We start from the raw sequence: 18,793 nt of genomic DNA on the forward strand, positions 1-18,793 counted from the left end.
TATAGCTCTCCTCACACCCTATTGCTTCAGATTCTATCGAGATTTCCATTCCTGCATTTTTGCAAGGAAAGGTGAAGTAGTAAGGATGGGTTTTAATTACCCCAACATTTTTAGGAGAGAAACTTTGCCAAATATGGTTTTTCCAGGAAGGGTGTGTTTGTGTGTGTGTGTATAACAACTTTTTTCTTTCAAAACGTAAAGGAAGGCACAAAAAAACATCCTTTAGAGTCTAATCAATAAGGAAAACTAAGGGAATAGAGAGAGAGATGGTTTAATGTGTTCTCCACCAGTCTGTGAGGCAACACAAAGAATGCCAGCATCAGTTTGCTCTGTATTGATAGCCAACCTCTACTCTGCCCTGTTAACAAGACAGATATGTGATTGCTTTTCTAAGTTTTATTAAGCGTCAAATTAAGGTACAGTGATTTGTACCCTATTTTCCCTCCCACCTGCCAGGCAGGAAAAACAAGCACCAACTGCCTTCATACTAGGAAGGGTGGGGGAACCCTCTCTGGAGGCAGGGAGAGCTGGCAACTAGGGGGAGGGTGGGGAGCGAGCTCGGTAATTTTCAAAGCAGCACCCTACTCCTCCAGGCAGAATTTGGTAGGCGAACAGCAGCTGTTTCCTCAAGTCACCCAAGCTCTCTCTTTTTTCTGTGAAATTATGGCCCTTGCCAATAGTTGTAAGATGCATCTGGTTGTTGTTGTTGTTTTGTGCGTGTGTGTGTGGGGGGGGGGACTCTTTCTTCTTCCACTGTGCTCCTTGCCTCATGGCCAGAAGCAATTTACTAACCTTTCCCTCTTTTCCCTGCAGTGATTCTCCAGCCCATAACTCTGCTGCTGTTAGGATGACATGCTCTTGTAGAAAGACACTGATTTCTTTCTAGAGTAGGGGTGTCAAATTCGCAGCCCCACATCGTCATCACATGACGTATTGCAACTTCTCCCCCCTTCACTAAACCAGGGGTGGGCATGGCCAGCGCATGACGCATCCGCCCCATGGGTCGTGAGTTTGATACCTCTGTTCTAGAGCTTTTTTCATCTTTCGGGATAATTGGTCAAGGCTTCTTCATTTTGTTGGCTCTACCATCTAGCAGCACTGATCCATTCTGAAGCTTTCCTAGATTTAGTGATGGTTTCATTATTACTGCAAAAGTCCAAGATGCAAAAGCAGCTGATTAAGAGTGGGCAAGGATATTCTCCAGACAAAATCAGGTTGTGATTTTCTTCTCCTAATCTTCCCCAGTTTTTTCCCCCCTCTAAATGTGATCAGGGGAAGGAAGGCAGAAGCAATTGGAAAAGAGGAGCATACCCACAGCCACCAAACACAATTATCACAGGATGGGCAGATTTCAATTGCTGTTGCATTATCATCACCACAATTACTTCTGAACCAGCACATATGGTACATTTGCAAGGTCTATGTTGGAAGAAGATAGAAAACACCACTTTATAACACTTGGCTATAGGCAAGGGAGAAGAGGAAGCATGTGTCCTTCAATGTAACTTCAAGCTAATATCAGGGTCTATGGATATGCCCTTAGTCAAGGAAGTGGAGGTTACAGGAACAGTGAGGGTGCGTGATTGGTACGTGCTGGAATTCTTGATTATAAAGGAATTTAAACTTGAGTGTAGGTAGATTTGAAACATTTAAAAAGCAGATTTTTATACTTTCAGAGCAATGAAAAATAGTCACTTCAAAATTAAATGAGATCAGCAGCAAATAAATTTAATAATAAATAAAAAATAGGTTTCCAGGATGGGAAATGCTACCAGAAAATGGAACTCAAGATTTGTGGGAATTTCTAACACCCATGCTACAAAAGCAAACTATTTGCAGTAGTGTATTGAGACTTCAAAAAGACAAATGTGATTTTGTGTTGTATTGACAGACTTATAATTTTTAGTCACAAGGTGATTTGGTCAGATACAATCCCAAGTACTATTTCCAGTTCTGGATGTCACACTTTAAGGATTCAGATAAACTGGAACAGGTTGAGAGAAGAATAATTAAAACATCCAAAACAATCTTAGGAAAAGTGATTGAAGGAACTTGTTATGTTTAACTCTGAGAAAAATGAGGGAGGACATGATAGCATGATCAAAATATCAAAAAGGGTATCGTATAGAAAGTTAGGACTTCACTCTTCTCCTTGCAGAGTGGCGATCTAAAAAAAAATGATTTCAAGCTGCAAGAAGGCAAATTTTGTTTGAATGTGAGAAAAAAATCCAACAGAAAGATCAGTTTGACAATGGAACAAATTGCACACTGAAGTGATGGTCTTTCTTTGGCTATCTGTGTTTGAACAGGGTTAAATGTCATCTTTCAGTGATATTTTAATCATTCCTGGATGGAGCAGAAAGTTGGAGATGATGACATAAATGACCCCTTTCAGTTCTGTCTGGGTGATTAAGATAAAGGACTCATAGACGTTACTTATGTTTGAAGTTGACTGAAAGGTACACAGCAGAAAGAGGAAAGGGGCTTGCAAAAACCTCTGTTCATATTATATCTCTCTGAGACAAAGTGGCTGAGACATTTATTGACTTCCATGGCAACAATGGATTTATCAGCATGGCAAAGTAGGTGTTTGAGAGCTGTAGGCACCCAATAATCAAATAAAAATCATAAAGTACCCTTATAGTCAGTTATACGATGGTGATTGTAGGAACTAGATATTCCCATACAACACATATGGGCAAGCTATAGACCACATATGGCTCTCAATCACTCTCTTTGTGGTCTATCATCACTCCCCTTACTTTTTCTTCATCAACCAGCAGTTCAGCTATTAGATGGGCTGCCAGGAACAAATTGTTTTTGAATGCAATCAGAACAGGAAAATTGCAACCTTAAGCTTAAGATAGTGAAGCAGTTAAAGTCTCTGTTCCCATACCTCACTGCTCCTTAGTGACAATGATGTTTCTGTTGCTGATAACAGAAGTAGAACTGTGAATTTGGTAAGGACTACTGAACAGAGGCCTTAACCCAGTGCTTCTCAAATAGTGGGGCGGGCCCCCCAGGGGGGGCGCGAGGCTCCGTAAAGGGGGGCTCAGCTCAAATTATTTTATATATTTTTGTTTTGCAGGTTAAAGTTTTTTTTAATATTGTGTTCCTTTAAATCCTGTGCTCCTTTAAATCTTTTCTGCTACAGTTAATAAAGTTATTCTTTGTTGTAAATTGATCCACATTTCTTTCTTTTTTTATTCTCTTATACGTTAATAAGGATACAGTGTTATGCAGAGGTGTACTTATAACAATTTTATAGACAAATGATACTATTTACAGTTGCGCGGGGCGCGCGAAATGTTTTCTTCTTCCTAGGGGGGCATGACAGAAAATAATTGAGAAGCACTGCCTTAACCTCATGAGAAAGAGGAGAGGAAAAAGAGAGAGAGAATGAGCCCAGTATAGACTGTAGATGGATAAATAAATTCCACTCACTTGCACAGCTCTTAAAGATTTCCACTGGGCTAATGTGGTTACCAGGGATGCGGTGGCTCAGTGGCTAAGATGCTGAGCTTCTCGATTAGAAAGATCGGCAGTTCGGCGATTTGAATCCCTAATGCTGCATACTTGTCCCAGCTTCTGCCAACCTAGCAGTTCAAAAGCTTATAAAAATGCAGGTAGAAAAATAGGAACCAACTTTGGTGGGAAGGTAACAGCGTTCCATGTGCCTTTGGCATTTAGTCATGCCAGCCACATGACCATGGAGATGTCTTTGGACAGCACTGGCTCTTCGGCTTTGAAACAGAGATGAGCACCACCCCATAGAGTTGTGAACAACTATCACATATGTGCGAGGGGAACCTTTACCTTTACTTTAATGTGGTTACCAAAGTTCACCTCCATATACCATCAATATGGTAAAATGTTGGCTTCATATACCTAGTAAATATTTTTCCGCTGCAAGAGAACTTACTGTAGTCTGATATATTTGTCTATACAAAAGCCTGCAGGAGAGACAAAATTAATCTCTAATATTTCATAAATAAAACTTCTCTGATACTATTTGTATGTGTGTACATATATAATTTATTTCATTATTAAATTACCAGACAGAGGGTGCTTTAGTCTTCTCTAGAGCATTCTTTTTTACCGTCTCAAAGAGGAAAACCATTTTGTTCACCATTGAATTCAGCAGTCCATAAACCTGAATGAAAGATCAGATTCAAATAAGGTTTTGTTTATTTAGAAGTAAATATTGAGTCTATTCTATGTGGACATACAATGAACCAAGCCTACATATTTTTACAAATTATTTTACTCTTCCAGAACAAACATTGCCAGGGAGGGTATTGTGTAATAGTCTGTCCCACACATTTGGTAACTACTTTGTTGCTCCATACCTGTTCCTATCTGAAAATTACTGACACTGAAATCCAATAAACAATACATCTGAAGGATGCCAAATTAGAGAAGTCAGCTAGAGAACATATGCCTGGAAAGCATTATGTAGCTATAATAATCTTCTCCATATGCTTGATATAAAATGAGTATGTAATATATCTATTCCTTATGCTATTAAGAGTATTGTGTAGCAGAAATCAATTATTTTTTCTACATCCTTGCCCTGGAGTTGAGGTTTTGCAGCCTACTTTGTATACTATCTCTGTTAGGAACTGAAGGCCAGCCCACAGCATAACTTCACACTGGCTAGGGATTTTGAGAGCACAAGTACAGCATATTTGAGCGTGCCTAACCAGGGAAAGTTGCTATATGCTGATACTAAACCCCTTTTGTCAAGGATTTTTTTCCCCTTTTAATACATCCATTTTGTTACTATATTACAAAAGAAACAAAAGCATATGTATGTATTTTAGCTGGAAAGGCAGAGATTGTATTTATTTAAAAGATTTATATGGCTGCCCATCTTAAGCAATTCTGGAAGCTTAAAACATCTATAGCCAGAAGGAGTGACTATATTACTCCCTATTTTGTAATATATTGGTGCAATGTCTTTATTACATGATTCATTCTCCTTATTTCTGAGCAATGTTTGACTTCAACAACCATTACATCCTTTTAGATTACTCATCCGAGTTTGCATGGAGGCAGTACTTGATAGTGGCTCTGTTTTACTATTCTCTGGATAGGAACTTCCAGAGAGTGGCCGTGAGAAACTAGTATTCAACCCCTCAGTAATCATGGCTGCTGGGGGGTTCGCACGGGTTCATGAGAGCTCTAGCTAAGATTCTGTGCAGTTCGGAGAACCCCCCAAATCTCACTCCTGGTTGGCCCCGCCCACCTCTCAGGAGTCGCCACGCAGCCCATTTTGTATTTACCTAAGTGCAGGGCGCACATGGAGGCTCGAGGAGGGTGAAAATTGGGCCTACCAGACGTTCGGCCTCCAGAGGGCCTCCGGAGCCTGGTAAGGCTATTTTCACCCTCTCGGAGGCTCAAGGGAAGCCACCGGAGTCTGGGGAGGGCAAAAATCCCCCCCCCCTGTGGTGCATGAGGCCGACTAGGCCATGTTCACAATGGCCATGCCCACTCAGCAACCGGGCAGAGAACCCCTTGCTAGAATTTTTGGAGCCCACCCCTGCATATGGCTACTGTAGGAATCTAGTCTTCCCGGTGCTATTTAATAACCACATGAAGCATCCCGATATTTCTTCTGACATAAACACACCACAAGGGGAACAGCCAATCGAACAAAGGGTTATCGTCACTGGAATGTTCCCATTGATATTTGCTCACCACCAAGGAGCTGTGATATTTTGGTATCGAATGAAGGCTTTTCTGCTCATTCAGGCTTTTTACTCTTGTAAATTTGGGGCTGCTATAAGTTTTGTTTGGTTTATTGTGAGTTTTGTTTTGTGGTTAAGTATTTTTCCTATTGTAAGGTGTATATACAAACGTACTTCAACATAGAGTTTTTCACGGTATTTTTCCTGCAGAATTGGATCGATTTGTTCTCGGCGTAACTGTAGTTCTGCTTCCGAAGATTCAATTGAAAAAGATATCGCATCCTTTGTTTCCTTTGTGAAAGCCCTTCCTTTCTTCTCTTCCTTTCCCTTGCCTTTTCGGCTATTTGTGCGTTCTTGCTAAGAAAGATGCAATTATACCAAACAGAGATCAGAACAATCTGGTTTTGCATAGCTTCAAATACCACAGTGTGTATATTTGAAACCAAGAGTACTTTCAGTAAAGGGTTAACTCAGATGAAAAAAAAAGTATAACATTATTTTTATCTTTCATTTATCTTGCAGTTGTGAAATCTAAACTCTCAGAACCTTATATAATATCCCCAGAATGTCACCCCCAAATTGCTATTACGCTGTAATTTTTAATGTGAGAAAAGGAAAACTGGAAGGATATGTGGAAGATAATCACACTAACTTTTTAATCTATTTAATATAATTTGTATTAAATTCAAATGAAATCAAATAAAGTGTTTTTTCCTGCTTCCACCCACTTTTTGATTCAATTTTGCTTATTTTTTGCATTGAAGTTCTCTGTTTACCACCCACAGGCCAAATGTAGTCTTTAGCCTGAAATAGATTGCATAATGCAGTTTTATCTGATTAAGCTTCATTTTCTATATTAATTTTGAAGGTACCAATCATATATCTACCTCTTTGGTTGCCTTTCCTTTTTCCTTTTCCTTCGAAGCAGTTTTCTTATCTTCTTTCTGCACTTTCCGATCTTCTTTGACAGCCTTTGCAGCAGCTGATTTTACATCAGCTGGAAAATAAGCAAAATAAATTTCTTCCATTTAGTGTTAACAATTATTTTACTGGCCTTTCTGATTAGTGAAACCACCTTCTGGCAAGCAGTAAGCTGGAAACACTAGTAAAAGTATAAATGCAGTTTAGGAAAGAGGATGATATTGACTTTATACCTGAATCAAGCAGGGACTGTCCACCACTTTTAATGTTTCCTACCTGTACATTTTCTTAGAGTCTGATCTATTGAATTGATAGGCAAACTTACCTAGTTCTTCTGGAGCAGTTTCAACATAAGTGTCTTTCTCGGGCATACCAAGCAGAGACCTGAGCACTAACGAGCAGTTCACCAGCCCATCAATTACTTCCCTCCATAACTGGAAACTAATGTAGGAAAGAAATCTGATTTTATTTATCTTTGAAAGGAGAGACAAAGGAGAGCAAGCCAAAATTCTGTCATTGCTTTTTTATGGCTTTCTCTAAATCAAAGGCAGACCCAAATTTACAAGAGCTGTTGTTAATTTAAAAAAACATTTTTAGTTATTCTCCCAAGGCACTGTTTCCTAAATACGTGAGATCTATAGTACAAGGTTTTTGTTTTCAGGATAAATGTAATTAAAAAGAGATGCCAATTGCATCAGATTTATGATTATTCACCCTGTTCCTTAAGTAATAATCCACATATATGAAAAAAAGATTTGGAAACAGAACAAGTGTTTTACACACAAAACCTCTAGTGGGAGAATCTGACTGCTCAACCACCCCATTTAAAAAATATCAATGCCAGTCATCTTAGAATGGAAAGTGGCAACCATGGAATATTAACTCATATATGGATGTACAGGAAAGCTTATAGGAATGAGAATAATTTCATCACTGGGGATAAGTGAATGATCTAAAAGCCCACTGCAGAGAAACAGCAGAATAATTCCACTAACAAAGGAAAGATGTAAGGCTAGGATAACAGACTATGTGGAGACGCAGGAGACACTGTATGGCTGGATCCCTTGAGGGCCTTTCATTTAATTCATTTTTCACAAAATATTCAGATACTGTATTTAACATGTCTACTTCCATTTTGAGAACTGCTGCTCTCCAACAATCCACTAAGGAAAAAATGTTTGCAGGGATAGGGATGGAACCCTTAATGAGATTTGCAAGCCAAACTCTTGGGTTCTTCCAATTTAACTGACCTTCTTCTTAGCTTTCCAAAAGCAATGGCTAAGCAAATATGAAGGATCAAATTTTGACAAAGCATCATCATAATTTGCTGGTGTAAACATTTAAAAATAAAAAAGATGTTTTAAGAAAAAGATACTGTTATTATTATTTAAATTTCCAAAGATTATATTTTACAAGGGCTTTGGAATTCTGAAAGAGGTTTAGGGTGAAAAACAAAGATTTGTCCAAAACAGTGAGTAGGTTTATTTGTGAATCACCCATCAACATTTTTACTGAATTATTCAATTCCACAATTCCAACTAGCTAAGTAAATATTTTACACAGAATAGCTTTATTGTTCCTGATGTCCCAAATAACAGATCCATAAATTGGAGTGGATATTAGTGAACAGCACTTTAGCTGTTAAGGCCATTGAATGGCTTTCAAAAATGTTGGGGAATTGACTGAGTGACATCATTTGGTGAACTGAGTGACATCATTTGGAGAACAAAATAACAATTTTTGTTTTTTTAAAAAGCATTTTGTTACTTGGAGAGTTAAAATAAAGGATGCTACGCTAACTGTGTATATCTCTCTATCTCTATCTATCTCTCTATCTCTATCTACCTACCTACCTACCTACCTACCTACCTACATACATACATACATACATACATACCAGTGGTGGGTTTCAATATTTTTAGAACCTCTTCTGTAGGTGTGGCCTGCTTTGTGGGAATGGCTTACTGGCCATGTGACTGGGTGGGCGTGGCCAACTTGTAAAATGTGGTAAAACTCACTTAACAATGCTCTTGCTTAGCAACCAAAATGTTGGTTCAGAAACTCTGGTATTTGAAGCACACAAGTCTTAAAGTTGTCAAGTTACAAAACCCTTGCACCCCTAACCCTTTAGAAAAAAACTCCAGGGGTGTTCAAACTTGACAGCATTAAGACTTGTGGACTTCAGTTCCCAGAATTCCTCCTCTCGCTCTTCATCTTGATGATGCGCAGACGGGCGGGAGGAGGGAGCTGGAACCGGTTCTAAATGGCACTGTAGATTTGTGGAACCTCTTCTATAGAAGAGGTTAGAATTGGCAGGAACCCACCCCTGATACATACATACATACATACATACATACATACATACATACATACATACATATATGTTTTCGTAGATTTTCACGGGTGTAGGTATGCTGGTCTTGTTGTATTCAGGTTTTTTCCCATGTAAGATTGAGATTGTCTTGGCAATGTTTCAGCGAGGTCTCACTCGCCATCTTCAGGCTGGTGTTTTCGGCTTCGTGTTTGTGTAAGTAAAGCGTGGTTGGAGCTGCTGTCTTTCTATGAATCTTGGTGGGGGGTGTGTGTGTGGATTGCTGGCTTTGTTTCAGTAAGTGGATTGATTGGTTGTGTAGTTGTATCATGATTGGTAGATTGGTGCTGATTGGTGCTGGCTGTGTGTCCGTTGTTGTTTTGTGTTGTAATGGCCTGGGTGGTGGGTGGGGCTCGTTGACTAGGACTGGTTTCCAGATGTCTGGTAGGTGGGAGGTATTGTCACGTCTATTCATGTTGTGGGGGTGTTTCTCTATTTTGATAGCTTCCATAATTATTCTCTTGTTGAAGTGTTCAGTTTTGTAGATTAATTTGGTTCCTTCAAAATGTCATATCCCTCTTCACCCAAGTGCCTATAAAAGAAGCCTTGACAGCTATCCAGAACAAACACAACCCCCCTAAACACATCCTGGACCTCACCAACCACTGCCTAACCAACACACACTTCATCCATAATGGACAAAGATACAAACAAATAGAAGGAGCACCCATGGGATCACCTCTCTCACCCGTCATCGCAAACTTATACATGGAACATTTTGAAACTAACGCCTTAGATAAATCTGAACACAAACCCAAACTCTGGCTTAGATATGTTGATTCGTGATTTGGCCACACGGGAAAGAAAAACTGGACAACTTCCTCACACATCTCAACAGCCTATGCCCCAAAATACAATTCACTATGGAAATAGAAGCAAACAACCAACTCCCCTTTCTGGATGTCCTAATCTACAAAAAGACCAATGGCTCCCTAGGACACACCATCTACCAAAAAAACCAAACACACACCAACCGCTACTTAAACGCACAATCCCACCACCACCCTGCACAGATCAACTCTGTAGCCAAGACCCTCATCTTCAGAACCAAAAGCCTAGCTGACAAAGACCACCTGAAAACTGAATTACACACTCTCACAAACGTATTAATCTCCAACGGATTCCAAAGAAACACAATTACCAACCTAATCCAAAGGAAGACTTCCCCCCAAAACCGAGCCATAGAACAGCACAACGGCATCGCCGTCCTTCCTTACATCAAAGGCACCACAGATAAAATCAGCAAAATTCTCCACAAACACAATATCAAGACAGCCTTCAACACTGACCAAAAAATAGCCAACATCTTAAGAAACCCCAAAGACAAAATCCAGCTAGAAAACCAAGGAGTCTACGAAATATCATGCAAAATCTACCCTGCAAGATACATAGGACAAATGAACAGGAGAATAAATCCACGCATCGCAAAACACAATCGCAGAACGCAGTAAGAAAAAAAGAAAAAACTTCCTCCCTTTTCCAACACATTAATTTTGAAGGAACCAAATTAATCTCCAAAACTGAGTACTTCAACAAGAGAAATAGAGAAACACCCCCACAACATGAATAAATGTGATGATACCTCCCACCTACCAGACATCTGAAAACCAGTCCTAGTCAACAAACGAGCTCCACCCACCACCCAGGCTGTTACAACACAAAACAACAACGGACACACAGCCAGCACCAATCAGCACCAATCTACCAAACATGATACAACCACGCAGCCAATCAATCCACTTACTGAAACAAAGCCAGCACTCCACACACCCCTCACCAAGATTCATAGAAAGACGGCAGCTCCAACCACGCTTTACTCACACAAACACTAAGCCGAAAATACCAGCCCGAAGATGGTGAGTGAGACCTCACCGAAACGTTGCCAACACGATCTCAATCCTACACGGGAAAAGACTCCTGGAAGCTTCAAAAGTTACCAAGAAGAGGCTGGGGTGGTAACTTGCTCTCTTCTGTCCTAAATGAAGCTTGCTACCTAATAAATCAAGGGTATTTCTTTAGAGAAGAAAATAGAATCTGGGAATTAGTATGCAAATGGTGGAGTAAAAAAGAGAGAATTGGGTTTAAGTCAGCCAGAAAACTGATTTGTGACTCCAAACTGAAATGCTATCTTTTCCACTAATCAACCTTACAAAGTTGATGTCAGGTCATAAAGGAAGATGGAACAGAACAACAAATGGACATTGTTCTGAGCTATTTGGAGGAAGTGCCACATAAAGAAAATAAATGAGATCTGTTAGCTACCCTGCATCCTTGCTCACCAACTGTACAATGGGTTTATTTTAAGATTTTTTGCTACCAATATTATGTATGCATAGTATTGGGTGGAACAGCATACACTTATACACCATACCATATCTGGTAGAAGAGATCTTCCTGAGTTGTCAGGGGAGTAATACAAAGTTCCAATGCTGCTTTATTGAGCTGAGCTAGGGCAACTTCCCGTTCTTCTTCTTCAGGGATTGTCAGCAACGTCTAAAGAAATAGAAATCAATATCAAACTCTCTCTCTAAAATGCTCACATAAACACAAGCAGAACTACAAATATTTACAGTCAGTCTGAGATCATAATGTCTGAAGAATATCAAATTATAAAGCGGCAGCCTGAGCAAAAGAGACGTGCCAACCTCCCTTTATTTCAGTCAACAATAATGATGGTGAAATTAGGCACAGTGTTAGTGGGGCTTGCAAGTGTCCCTTCCTACACTCACCAACAGGGAGACTACTTGAATGAAAAAAGATGCCTATGGACAAGGTTCAAATCTTGCCATTTTCCATATTAGAAAATATTGGATATTCTGGCACAAGGATGGGATTCTCTCTGAATAATTCTCAGACTGAGGAATAAGAAACCTCATTCACATACCTGCCTAAAATCCGCAACAGAAAGGTTCCATTCCACACGGGGTGCCTCCTCTACTTGGGCCACTTCTTCTATGTCAGTCTTACTAGTTTCATCTACCAGTTCTTCCAACCCAAGCGTCTTTACTATGGAAGTAGGCGAGGAAAGACTCTTACGGATATCCTCAGGACTCTTACGGATATCCTCAGGACTCTTCTGAGAGTCTGCAGTACTCTTTGATGGAGAAGTCTCACTGGCCATGCTTTTTCTCTGTTCTACTTCTACATACACTTCTACAGGTTGAGGATTCATAATTCTGTTCCACAATTCATGAAGCCCCTTTACAACTTGGTGATTGTAATGCAGCTGTAAGGAGAGAGACGACTAATAAAGTGGCATATAAGGAATCAACCGCTTCTGACACATCCTCTCATCAAAGTTTCTGTGATGCAGACCTTACTGAATTTGAATGTATCTTGATACTTCAATCTATAAATAAAACAAAAAGTGGCCCCATATTTGCTCTGGGAGCATGCTAATTTATTATTTTTAAAAAATCAGATACATAGGCAATAGTTTATTGTTCAGACACCCCCCCCCTTCGTCCACACCAAAACACTCCGAGCCAAAGATACTTTACAAGATTTATTGACAGACAGACAGGTCCTTGGCAGTAAACCAACACAGATAAGCCTTAGCAACAACCCGGCACTGATAAGCATTAGCAGCAATCCAGCCTGCCATGCTCACAAGACTGTTCTCCCACATTAGTTCATGCATTGACTTCTGCAAAAGGGCATGTGCACAAGCAGTCCTTTTATAGTCTGGAGAGGAGTCTAATTACCATCAGCCGAGTGCAATTACCTCCTGTAACTGCGCAACTGTTCCTGATGCCTATTAGCTCTACGGTGACGAGCATCCAGCAACAACTCACTGCTGACGTCCGACTCACATTCCCTTGTCTCCTCCCCACTGCTCCAAGGCATGACATCAGGAGCACACTCCCTTTGGCTTTCACCACTGCTTCATGCCTCAGGCACCTCCTGGTGGCCAACCAGCCTCTCTGATCTCTGCTCGGAGTCAGAACCCTGTCCAGGGTCCTCCACATCCTCCAGAGCCGACTCATAGGGACCCTCGCTGTCAGAGTCTGGTGGCAGCTCCAACGGCTCCTGCTGGGCCACAACAGTTTATTATGTTAATTTCATGGAGCATCAGATGTTAACATGCTTCAGCCAACAGCTATCCACAACGTACTATAGCACAAATAGATGTGCTATAGTGGTTGACTCCTTTCATCTGTATGATTGAGAAGTAGTGGGATTTTAACATCTGTGGTGGGGCTTACTGCAGTTCTCTTTATAGCATTCTGAATGCATCGTTTCCTATTACACTGCTACTTAGTATATGTATTCATACACCTTTTTAAAATAACTATGGTAGAATTCTAAAATAAACATTACTTCCTTTTTACCATCTACCATTTAGAAATGTCTTTTATCATTGCCCCTTCTTTTACCTTTTCCACCCAGAGTAAATGGCACACTTTTTATGTACTTTGTAAGTCAGAAATGTTTTCTTGTCAATATGTAGGAAAAATATTACGCAACTCGGCATATAACTTGAGTCTACAATTCTAGGGAGAGAAACTTTATGGCAGACATTTTGTTTTACATTTTATCTTACTATTGTAAAGTTTCTTGATATTGTCCAATTCTAGACAAATATACATACATAGAAAAGGGTCTTCAGAATTTTACTTATGCTGCAAATGTTTAAAAGGAGCAATTGGCTGCTGGCCAATAACAGAAGTAGAAGCCTCACAGGCAGTGATTCTAGGACACACCTTTTAATAAGCTATGTTTATTTCAAGAATTTAAAAACCTGTTAAAGAAGAAATTCAGCAACTTCATAATGATTATTTCAAGTACTAATCTTGTACCTCTTCTGCCCTGTCCCAGTACAGTATTATTGATCGATATTACTTTTCTGCTTTTGGATGGGAGATCCAGGAGAAACCTATGAATTGTTGTTCTAACAATAACAATTATTACTGAGTCTGATCGCAGGCTGTTTGATTTGCTATAAAGCCATTATTTACTTACCAACTTAGCAATGAATTTACATACTGTGTTGCTGGAAGTTCTTGGACCACAAAAATGGGATTAGAAGGACACACATGCCTCATCCATCACTAGAATAAGTCCCAGTGAAAAGGAATAATGCCCACTGAACTCTAATTCAAGGTGTTGATTATGACTTTATACCTACATGACATAGAGCCAGGCTACCTATCAAACCGGCTTCATCTCATTACATCAGCCCATCCCACCTGGTCAGGCTGAGATGTTATACTGCAGACCTGTCAGTTAAAGAACTCCAACTGGTGGGGTCTAGGAAGATAGCATTCTCTGCTGCCTCCCCTGCCCTATGCAATATCCTCCCTCAAAGGTGAGAGGGGTTCCCACTTTCCTGGCTTCTGAAAAGTGGTTAAAATATGGGTCTGTGCCCCTGTGTGGGGAGCCCAAAGGAGCATGGACTTGCTTGCTTGATTAGTGCCATGACAGTCTTTGTCAACCAAATTTTAAGAGGGTTAATTATTCTTGTCGCCTTAAAAACTACATCAAAAAAACTTTTTAACTCAAAATGTTAACTCTAACATTTTAATTTTTTATATACTGTTTTATATTCCAATGGTTTTTTGTACTCCACCCAGAGCTCCTCTTTGAAGGAGATGGGCAGTTTAGAAATGTGAAGTATAAATACATAAATAAACTCAGCAAGTCTGAACAGGGATGCTCAGCATTGTAAAACATGAGTCCAAAAGCAAAATACTTTTCAGATATGAAGGTGAATACCTATTGGCTCAAAACACATTAATATTCACAGCAAAATTAGCTAAACATTTTGTATCTGAAAGTTAATTTATCAAAGATATGCATAAATGGCAAAAAAACTTTAGTAAATGGGTGAATTTGTGCCTTTTGGTACAATGCCAACTAAAGTTGGGGAAACAGATGAAGACAATTCTAAGGCATTGAAAACGCTCATAGAAAGTGATTAGTGGTTAGTATGTAAGCTGCTGTAAAGAAAAAAAATATTGCCAATTGAAGGAAAATGGCTGTGTATAAGAATGTGGTTCTTCTAAAATTCTACTCAGTGTCCACAGCAATTAATTCAGATAAAATTGGGAATGTAGAAGGGAAAAACCAGCAACATAATGGCTAAGTTGACACACAGTTTCTTCATAAGCTTCAAAAACAGATCTGAATTATGTTTGGTCTTTCTTTCTACATCTAGAAATCCTGTCCGAAGGACCAGTTAGGCTGCTCCTTGATTCTGGAAGTTGTTCCCAATCTGGCAGGGCAACAAAAAATCTCACAAATTGCCTGCTGATTCGGCATGCCTATTTCCTTTGTCAGTCCGACAAGGGTCACACAACTGAGCCCTTCGCAAGCCAGTCCCTGAGTCTATGTTAATAAAAGTTTATTAGGGAAGTAGGGAAGATCTAGTAAGACATGAAAAGTTACAATTATCATTGTTTGGGAGAATTCTTATGATAAAAATGAATGTGTTACCTAGGAAGATTTTTTTAAATTTCAAACAATACCTGTTTTGAAAATTGGCAATGGCAAAATGCATATCTAGATTTAAATGGTAAGATGAAAAACCAAGTATTAAATATAAATTTTTTAAGATGCAGAAAAAAGAAGAGGACTAGATTGCCTGATTTTAAATTTATTCTGCAGTCTATTTGATTTGAATGAAAGAGTGAGTTTGGCTGAGAAATAAAATGCTAGAATTAGAAGAATATAATATTATATGAGAAGTGCCATATTAAAGATGTGGAATAAATATAAACCCAATTTGGGCCGCAAAATACTTTTACTGGTCTCAGCACAGGAAGCATTTTATAGAAAAGAAACAGCAGACAAAGAGAAACCATTAACATACCAAGACTTATTAATACAGGAAGATAGACAGCTGAAGATGAAGTCAAGGAATTAACTGCAGAGGGATTTAATTTTCAGTGGTTTCATATGCACAGTAATGGAGACTGAATAATATAAGACAAAAATTGGAAATCAAGAGTGTATCTATGATAAATATTTTATTGCAAAAAAGATGTTGTTGTTTTTTTGTTCAAATTTGAAACTGAAATTTGCAGATGGCAGCAATAGCCAACACCCCAGAAAACTGGCTGGCATGTTTAAAAAAGAGACCCTCGGCAGCCAACAAGAGAAGCCATAGCAGCACCAGTGTGAAAGAAGTCAGCACAAAATAAGGTCCATGGCAGGAATCAGGGGTATGTGGGCAGCCAAAAAGGCAGAGATGAGCAGGAGACAGGCAGGTGGAGGGAATTCAAGAAGAGGTAGAGGAGCGATCTTACCAAGCTTGGGGCTGGGATGGCTGGACCAAGCCAAATATGAATTAGCTTGGGGAAGAGTGGATCCTTCCCTAAGAAGGCGAGGTGGAATTTAGTTAATACTGGCAAGGGAGATTGCTGGGATTGTGGTACAAAGCAACATGGTTATGTGACATCATCACATATACGACTGCATCACTTAGCAACATAAATTCCAGTCCAATTACCATTGTTAATGAAGGACTACATGTATAATATATAGAGGGGTGGGAATATGGATAAAAAAACCTGACATTCAGATTGTGTTATAATTTAAGAGCTAAGTTTTAAAAGATTTTCTTTGACATCAAAGAAATTATCAGAGATGTATAAAAATAGTTCTAGTCAATATTAGAAATGCAAAAAACATGAAGGAACTTTATACTATGCCAGTGGACTTGTGAAAAAGAGAAAGAAAGGCGGGAGAGAGGTTAATATTAATATTGAGATGAAACTAGAACTCTTTTTTGGAATTTAGGAATAGTCAATTAGAAAAGATTAACATATGCACAAAGATGGAGAAATACTGAAGTACCCACAATGGAAGAATAGATTGATGGCAGAAGTAGCGGGATGGCAAAAGTCACCTGGTTTATCAAGGACAAGATAATAAATACTTTTTTAAAAGACTGGAAACCTTTTATGAACTTTTAGCTGAGAATGGGAAAAAATGAAATGATTTATGGATTTGATTATTGAAAAAAGATTGAACATGGAGCTGAAGGGATATAATTATAATGTTAAAGAGGAAGAGAATAGGTTTGAAACTGATGTAAAGGGTGAAAGTCATTTGTTTCCCCCTTTTAACTGTATTCTTTTCTGCACTTTTTCTTTTTTCATTCTTTTCTTTATATATTTTTGTATTTATCTTTTATTTATGTAAGGTTGTTCCCTTACTGGTTCCCAATGCTCTGACTGGTATCAATCTTTATTATTTATTCTCTGTCCCCATCCCCATCCCACATTCCCTATAAAGGACAAACTATACCTCTGGATTCTTTCTGTGAAATAATTCTTCTTCAGTGACGTAGGCATCAACTGGGGATCTTACTCGTGTGGGTGTTCGAATCCGGTTAAGTAACTCTTCTAGATTTTCTTCTATTATAACAGCAATTTCTCGAGCCTCTAACTCTTTCTGGAATTTCAAGCAAAATAACAATAAAGAGTTTCTAGCTTAATGTGTCATGTGAACACTGCCTGTCTATGTATAAAATTTAGGCCATGTTCACATGACACACTAAGCTAGAAAACTTGGTTAATTCATTTAATTTTGCCCCATCACAAATTGCATTGTACCAGGCTTTATAGCAGTTGTAATTTGAACTCAAAGAAGTTACCACTTTGGATGTTCAGAAACTAGGATTTGTACTAACATACAGAACCATAATTTAGTAATACTTCCACATAGCCCTCTATAGAAAACCTGATTGGAAAGTCAATTTTTTGTGCATCCAATTAAATATTAGTTGCAGTGTAAATCTACTCATCTTCCACAACATCCAATCTTAGAAGCAATGTGAACTTAGAGCAAAGTGAGCTTCCTCTACCATGTATCTCATGAAAATAGGTTTGGTTACCTCCAGATCCTCCCTTCGTTTAACTGTAGTATCTTCATAGAGCGCAATTCCCCAAAGAGTCACTTGTAGCATAGCTCCTCCTAATAACTCAGGATGAGTACTAAACTCCCAGGACTCATTGAAAATGCCTGCACTCAATGATTTAAAGATGAAGGAAAAATGTATGGTTTCTCCAGGTAGGATAACACCTGTGGGAACAGAAAGCACATACCGGGAAGGAAAGAGTATCACTTTCTTTGGCAGGACACCTGATTTTGTTCATTGTATTTTTTTAAAAACATAATTTTATTGGTTTTTTTAAAAATAAACAAGGAAAGGGGTGGTGGAATAGGTTACAAATTTTGGCAGTTACAGTATGCAGAAAGTGCCCCCCCCCCCTTCTCATACTTTTCATTTATTAATACATTAGATTATTACTAGTTAGTGGTATTTTGTCAGCATATAAACTTTTATCTTCAAATAATTTCAATCATTTTACATCAAACAGATTTTCTTGTTCATTTTTGTGATCTGAGTTTTGTTCATTGTATTGACATTCCCAATCTTTCCACCCATCATAAAAAATAATGAAAATATAAAAATAATATAATAAAAGAAGAATCAATAATACTTATTAATAATAACAAAAGTTACTAAGAAAAATAATGCCACCAAGAACAATGAACCCAAGCATAATTCAAGATGAGAATTCTATGTTATATTATATTTTTCTCTCAGGAATTCCTTTAAAAGCCAGGTTTTAATGTTTTATATCCTAAACATAATAAGCCCAGGATTCAAGTATCCTCAAAATGTTTAAAAAAGAACTTAGATTAGCTAACAGAAACCTCATAAGTTAAATTGTTTTATGATAAGAAATGAGTTTGCAAAATTAGATTGCTACTATCTAAAGAAATTAATGCAGAATATTATGGCCTTATTTCATTTGCATTATTTTTTACATAAGCAGAAGATGGAACTTTGACATAAAAA

General features: G+C 38.6%; 1 protein-coding gene across 1 annotated transcript in view; it reads right to left on the reverse strand.

Moving 5' to 3' along the window:
- Positions 1 to 3,362: 3,362 nt before the first annotated feature.
- Positions 3,363 to 18,793, reverse strand: part of MYCBPAP (MYCBP associated protein) — a 30,330-nt gene continuing 14,899 nt past the window's right edge. The window contains exons 12-19 of the mRNA XM_081938349.1: positions 17,822 to 18,009; positions 17,233 to 17,379; positions 11,867 to 12,208; positions 11,354 to 11,475; positions 6,937 to 7,052; positions 6,578 to 6,687; positions 5,865 to 6,047; positions 3,363 to 4,153 (exon numbers count right to left, since the gene is read on the reverse strand). Of these exons, the coding sequence (XP_081794475.1) occupies positions 4,052 to 4,153; positions 5,865 to 6,047; positions 6,578 to 6,687; positions 6,937 to 7,052; positions 11,354 to 11,475; positions 11,867 to 12,208; positions 17,233 to 17,379; positions 17,822 to 18,009 (1,310 nt within the window). The 3' untranslated portion in view covers positions 3,363 to 4,051. The remainder of the gene's footprint in view (positions 4,154 to 5,864; positions 6,048 to 6,577; positions 6,688 to 6,936; positions 7,053 to 11,353; positions 11,476 to 11,866; positions 12,209 to 17,232; positions 17,380 to 17,821; positions 18,010 to 18,793) is intronic.

The sequence above is a fragment of the Natrix helvetica genome (assembly GCF_964273705.1).
Source record: "Natrix helvetica genome assembly, chromosome: 1".
Classification (NCBI taxonomy): Eukaryota; Metazoa; Chordata; class Lepidosauria; order Squamata; family Natricidae; genus Natrix; species Natrix helvetica.